Source organism: Urocitellus parryii, chromosome 7 (genome assembly GCF_045843805.1).
Source record: "Urocitellus parryii isolate mUroPar1 chromosome 7, mUroPar1.hap1, whole genome shotgun sequence".
Classification (NCBI taxonomy): Eukaryota; Metazoa; Chordata; class Mammalia; order Rodentia; family Sciuridae; genus Urocitellus; species Urocitellus parryii.
Window position 1 is genome coordinate 162,100,937 of NC_135537.1, and position 6,420 is coordinate 162,107,356.

At 50.7% G+C, this 6,420-nt stretch overlaps 1 protein-coding gene across 1 annotated transcript; it reads left to right on the forward strand.

Moving 5' to 3' along the window:
- The first annotated feature begins 449 nt into the window (after nucleotides 1-449).
- On the forward strand, nucleotides 450-1,244 carry Lrrc3c (leucine rich repeat containing 3C). The gene has a single exon (XM_026386810.2). It carries the CDS (start codon nucleotides 480-482, stop codon nucleotides 1,242-1,244), a length of 765 nt encoding a protein of 254 aa, XP_026242595.2. The 5' UTR covers nucleotides 450-479.
- The last annotated feature ends 5,176 nt before the right edge of the window (nucleotides 1,245-6,420 follow it).

The following is a 6,420-nucleotide window of genomic DNA, read 5'->3' on the forward strand; positions in this document are numbered from 1 at the left end:
CTCTGAAGTCCTATCATTAACCTATCCTCCTTGCCTCCTTCACATGAATGCCAACCAGATGTTCTGACGCCTGCCGGGCTCACCTAGCTGTCGCCCAGGTAGGTAGGAGAAAAGTCGTTATTCCAACAAGGAAATCAATAGCCAGGCAGAAGAAGAAACTTAGAAACCCCCAGACTCATACCAACAGGGCCTTGGACCAAAAGACCTCATAGATTAACCCTTCCAGGATCAACAAATCCTAAGTCTCTATCCAAAGAGCCCTATTGAGATGTCCTAGATCAAGAGAGAACCCAAGAAGAAAGTAAGAAAGTCATCCAGGCTGAGAGAGCTTCCAAATGGCCCCAATCCAAAGACACTCCACAGAGGGACATCAGGAAGAAAGAGCTGGCAGTGGGAATGGAATTTTCTTTGCTCTTCCTTCATGTGATCTTCTCTTCCCCAGATCCTACTCCACTCCAGGACTATGCCAATCTGTGACCATGCTCCCACCAGCTGTTCGCCTTCTGCCCCTCCTACTGGTGATAGGCACAGGGGGTCCTGTGCCCAGACCCCGGTCACCTCCCCAGGGCTGCTACATGGCAGAGGAAGCTGGTGAGAGGACATTCCGCTGCAGCCAGGCAGGCTTGAGTGCTGTGCCCACGGGCATCCCCAATGACACCCGCAAGCTCTTCCTGGATGCCAACCAGCTGGCATCACTGCCAGCTGGTGCCTTCCAGCACCTGTCCATCCTGGAAGAGCTGGATCTGTCCCATAATGCCCTTGCCCACCTCTCAGGGGCTGCTTTCCAGGGTCTGGCAGGCACTCTACGCCACCTCGACCTCTCTGCCAACCAGTTGGCCTCGGTGCCTGTGGAGGCCTTTGTGGGGCTGCAGATCCAAGTGAACCTGTCTGCCAACCCATGGCGCTGTGACTGTGCCCTCCAGGAAGTGCTCAGGCAGGTGAGGCTGGCCCCAGGCACTGGGACAGGCATCGTGTGCGGCCCAGGAGCCCGACCAGACCTTGTAGGGCAGGAGTTCCTGCTGCTGGCTGGGGAAGAAGAGCTGTGTGGGACAGGGCGGGGAGGGGCTCAGAGGAGCACTGACGTGGCCCTGCTGGTCACCATGGGGGGCTGGCTGACACTGGTGGTGGCTTATCTGGTCCACTATGTGTGGCAGAACCAGGATGAGACCCGGCGCCCTCTCAAAAGAGTCCCTGTGCTGCAAGTACGCTCTGAGGACTCCTCCACCCTCAGCACGGTGGTCTGATAGGCAGAAGCAGTCCTATGCTCTCCCTCTTCCTTTCTGCTCCACCCTCTTTCCTGTCTCCCCTAAATACCTGATATCTCCTCCCCCCCCCTCTTTTTCCCTGTACCAACACCATACTTGGTACCTGGATTTTTACAGGCCTCCTCTGTGCCTGGATTGTGCTAGACTCCTAGAACGCAAAGCTCCCAGGTCTATGGTTGGGATTGGGGCTGACAGAACAGAGCATGACCCCAGGTGGTCTATGCTAACTCAAGGATAGGTGCAGACAGCCACCATGAAAGTGGGAGCCTGGGCCTGGCTCTGGGTCACCTCAGAGGTGTCACTATAGATACGCGTGAACTGATATTTAGGGAATGAGGAGGAGTTGGGGCAAAAAAGAGGGAGGGGCCTTGGTGCAAGTTCATGTATAAAGGTAAGGAAGATGCGAAACAACTGGAGTATCCAGGCAGCAGCAACCCCTACCTGGGGCTGGGAGAAAGGGTTCAAAGAGGAGTGAGGAGACTATGGACCAAACTGGAGGTGAGGACAGAAAGACAGGGTACATATCACCTGATCAAGGCTCCTGTGGTCAAGACTCCCATCTTTCTGCTCTTTCCTCTATATTTATACACTGATGTGTTCTCTGAGCCCTTTCCCTTGGGGGAAAGGTGGTCTCCTCTAGGCAGGGGTGGGTGACTGCAGAGCTGGGGGCAAAGAGGAGATCCCAGAACATCACTGGGCAATAAAGTCCATTTTATGAATGCCCCAATCTCTTTCTTATTGTATTTGATTTGTTTGTCTGTTTATATACTTATTTATTTTTGTGGAACTGGGGATTGAACCCAGGAGCACTCTACCACTAAGCTACATCCCCATCCCTTTATATATATATTTTTTTGAGACAGGGTCTCACTAAGTTGCCCAGGCTGGTCTCTAATTTGCAATCCTCCTGCCTCAGCCTCCTGAACAGCTGTAATTACAACACTGTGCCTGGCTCCTTATTGTTCATTTTTTTGAAATGTGTGAACTAGCAGTAAGGAATGAGAATTGGAGGGGTGTTGAGCTTTTCTCCACCCCCTTTACCTCCCCTGTGATGGGGGTGCTCTGATTGGGCTGAATGCCAACTTCCTCTCTCCCCTCCTGCCTCCCAGCTCCTGATACCAGAGTCCAACTGTTAGGGAAGCCAAGGCATATGAATGAAGGATGATGGAACTGGAAGAGTGGAGGATGAGAGGGAGCCTCCAGGGAGGACCAGCAGGGAGGAGGGAGAGAGGGCAGTGCCCAGACACTAGTTATCAATGAGCAGTCTCCAACTTGCTGGCCTCCCTAGGACCAAGAAGGGGTCAGGAGAATTGTTACCCTCTTGGCAATCTGTCTTTTCTCTCAGAGTGTGAGCAGAATGCAGAGATAAACCAGGTGTATGCAAAGTTAATAAAAGAACTCCTTGGTAGGATACAGGGGTCAGGGGGGAAATCAAGTTGGGAAAAGGGGGGAGCATATGATATATCACTAATACCACATAGACCTCTTAAGAAACCCAAGAGGGTCAACACTGTCTCCAGTTGGATAATCCTCCATTCAGGATTATCCACCCATGGGAACTCCATGGAAGAAAGCTATTTTGGGAAGCTCATGCAAGCCCAAATAGGAAGTAAAGATAGGAATCACTGAATAGGGTTCCCCAGACACTGGGGCAGTGGGTAGTCACTCAAAGAGTGGCAGAGAGAAATCCATTACCTCCCCTGATCCCACCGCCCCATCCTGCCTTCTCTGTCTCCTTTCTTGCCCTTCCCTATCTGTGTTTTATTTGTTTATTTTTGGTTCATGGGATTAAACTCAGAATGAGCTACATTCCCAGCCTTTTTCAATTTTATTTCCAGACAGAGTTTTGCTAAGTTGCCCAGGCTGGCCTCAGAATTTCCACCCTCTACAAATCCTTCACCCATTTTGTTTAATTCCTCTAAATTTATTTTGTATTCATTTTAAGCTCTTGCAAATAGCACTTTTTTCTTTCGTTATCTAATTATTTATTGTCTGTAAAAAAATATATATTTGATTTTTGAAAAAGAAAAAAAAAGAACTAAGAAGTGAAGTCAGAGAAAACTCAGGAAACCGTTGGTGATCTTAGCCAGTGGAAATTCACCAGAAATGGTGGAGTCACAATCCAAATGGGAGTGAACCAAAACCTAAAAGGGAAATTAGGAAATGAGGAACATTAGATTTTGAAAAACATGATGGAAATGAAAGTGTGAAGAATTTTGGGAGGTAGGGTACAGATGGGCCAGAGCCAGAGACAGAAAAAAAGGTTAAAGTTTTTTTTCTTTTTCTTTTTTTTTTTCTGAAAGAAGTGGAGAAAGAGAATCAAAGGTTTAGAAGCTGAGAAAGAAAGAACAAAAACAGTGAATCCTCCTTAATGAAATATATTTTGTCCTTGTATGTATGAGTTTGTTGGGATGAACCCTACTACTATGTATAACCATAAAACTCTAATAAAAAAAATCGATCTTCTTTCCTCAGTCTCCCAAGTAACTGGGATTACAGGCATATGCCACTATGCTAACCCTCCCCTACCTTTCTATCCCTCCCCTCTAGATCACTGAGACCCTCCCCATCACAGCCACTCCAAGTCTGAACTCCTGACTTCACTTAGGAAGTCCCAGCTTGATTCATCCCAGAAAAACCTGGGCTCCACCCCCATCATCTTTTCTCAGCCAACCTGGGCCTCCCTGTGTCCAGGGATGCTCAGGGATGACGAGATCTTTCCATTATGAGGTAAGGGAATTTTCAGGCTCCAGTTTGACTAGCCATCCTGGCTACACCTTGGCCTGGGCCCTGGAATCCTGACCCCATCCCTAGCAAAAGCACCATCAGTCCCTCCCCTGCCACTCTCACAGAATGTCCCACTCTGCTCACCCAATCAGGTTGGGGCTTGGCTCCCTGGGTTCTAGAAAATAGGGGTTGCATACGTAGGGAGGTAGGGAACAGCCATACCCCAAGTCTCTATTAGTGATGCCCGTTCCTGGAGCCACATTTGACTCTCTTTCATTCTGAGCACTGAGACTGCATCTTTAAGTCTGCAGAGAGCCAGCTTGGGCTCCCCGTACCCTGACACCTAACCCTTAATGTCAGGGTAGGAAAGGATTCAGGGAAGGGGGCTTTGCCTGTAACCCAGCTCAGGAGGGATCTTAGAGCCAGGGCATCCAGAACCCTGGATAAATGTTCCACCAGTTCCCCCCTGGCTCCCCTCCAGTTCCAACTCCTTTCCTTCTCTAGAGCTAGAGCAACAGGAATGGCAGAGGGAGTATAAGGGGAACAGAGATGGGGGACTAGGGAGGTTGTGACAGAGTTGGCTCCCCTCCCCAGGAGAGAACCCTTCACCCAGCCATTTGGGAACCATGAGTCAAAACTTGGAAAGACGAAGATGCCAGAAGCTATAACTTCAGCTCAGCCTACCACTGGGTAGAGAGGTGCTTGCCTGGAACAACAGTTACTAAACCCCAGGGCCCCTCCCTTAGCTCCTGGCCTCTGCCTTGGGCAGGCAAGGAAGAGTGGCATCACTGGCTTTACCCCCATCCTCATCTCTGACAGGAATCTGAGAGAACATTGGGCCCCCATGAGCCTGAATGGCCTCATTGATGTTGTTCACTTCTGACCCTTCTGCCTGGTAGAGGGGAAGAGAGTGTGCTCTGTCAAGACCAACCTCTCCCAAAGGGAGGTATACTGAATCCCAGAACAAAGCCACCAGCTACCAAGAAAGCTCAGCCAGCTGCCCAAGCCCTGCTGTGAGGCAAGAATGAGGTAGCTTAGAACAAGCATGGACAAGTAGCATCCTGAGCCAGTGGGCAGTGGACAGGGCTGGGAGGAGAGGAGAAGGCCCTCCCAGCCTTCCACTGCCAGCTTCTTTATGCCCTATGCTGCCAAAGCTTGCAGCCCACCCCACCTTCAGAGACCTTCCCCCCACCCACCTACCCACCCCTGTCTGAGGGAGAGTGAAATCAATCCTGAACTTCAGGAAACCGAGATAGTCCCAGACTCAAGACTGAATAAGTGCTTATAAAGCCTCATTAGCTATGAAGGAAGATGGGTGAGAGTAAGCCAGCACCCTGGGTTACTGGGTTACTGGAGTGAGGGTCTGCAGCCAAAGATGCGTAGGATATAAGAAAGAATCAAACTAGAGCTCCCAAAGCCCCTGATCCTCTGGAGCACACTCATGCCCTCTCCAAGGCAATGGGATGAGGAAGATGTAGGGAGAGAAGGGTGTGGCCTGGGGTGCAGCTGAGATGGGAAGAGGTCCTACCCACTCCAGATCTCTTAGTCTAGCCTTTTGCCGCCTACCACAGGAAGCTCAAGAGGCTGTGGGAATGCTTGAAGGAGGCCAGGTTGGAGAAAGGGGCAAGGCTGGAAGGGGAGCCCCTGAACTGTCCCTGCTGCTACGGGACTCAGGTTGGGATCTCCAAGGTGCTTCTCTGCCCACGCCACCTGTGCGTTTTCCCCACTCCTTCCCTCACACCCTCCATCCTCCCCTGCATTCCTCCAGAGTGGCACTTTTCTTTTCTAAGGGCTTTTCTATCTATCATTTCACATGCACCCTGTGAGGAAGGTTAAGTTGCTTTGCAACCCTCATTTCAGAGGGTTTAGGAAACTATACTTGGAAAACTCCAGCTCCTTAGCCAAGGTCACAAGCTGCTGCTTGAGGAGTCTGTGAGTCATGCTGGACCATTCTGCGTTTCCAGACTCCCGGTTGGCACTCACTCACTGCCAGCAGAGTTCTCCCCTGCTCCCCCAAGGTTCTTTCTTCCATCTTTACCTTCCTCTTCCTGTCCTTTTGGTTGGCTGCTGTCTTCCTCCAGGGCTGTTTCACCATCATCAATCTATCTTGGGAGCCCCCTTGGCCTTTCCTCTCTAGCTGCAATCACTGGAGAGAACAAGGTACTAGAATAAGGAAGCTTGTGGCCTTCCATTCCATTTTGGGTTCTGTCTCCCAAACCAGACTCTCCCTCCCCATCCTAGGCCCCTCTCACCCCCTACTCCACAGCCCCTTCTCTGTGGCTGCCTAAGGTGTGCATTTTCCATTCTCTTCTCCCCTATCCCAGGAGACCCCATCTGGAGTGGAGGTGGCCTTGAAGGGCAAGAAAGTGTCAGTGATTGCCAGTGCCCCATTTCTGACCCTCCCAGGCATACCTCTCCCCTCCCCCAT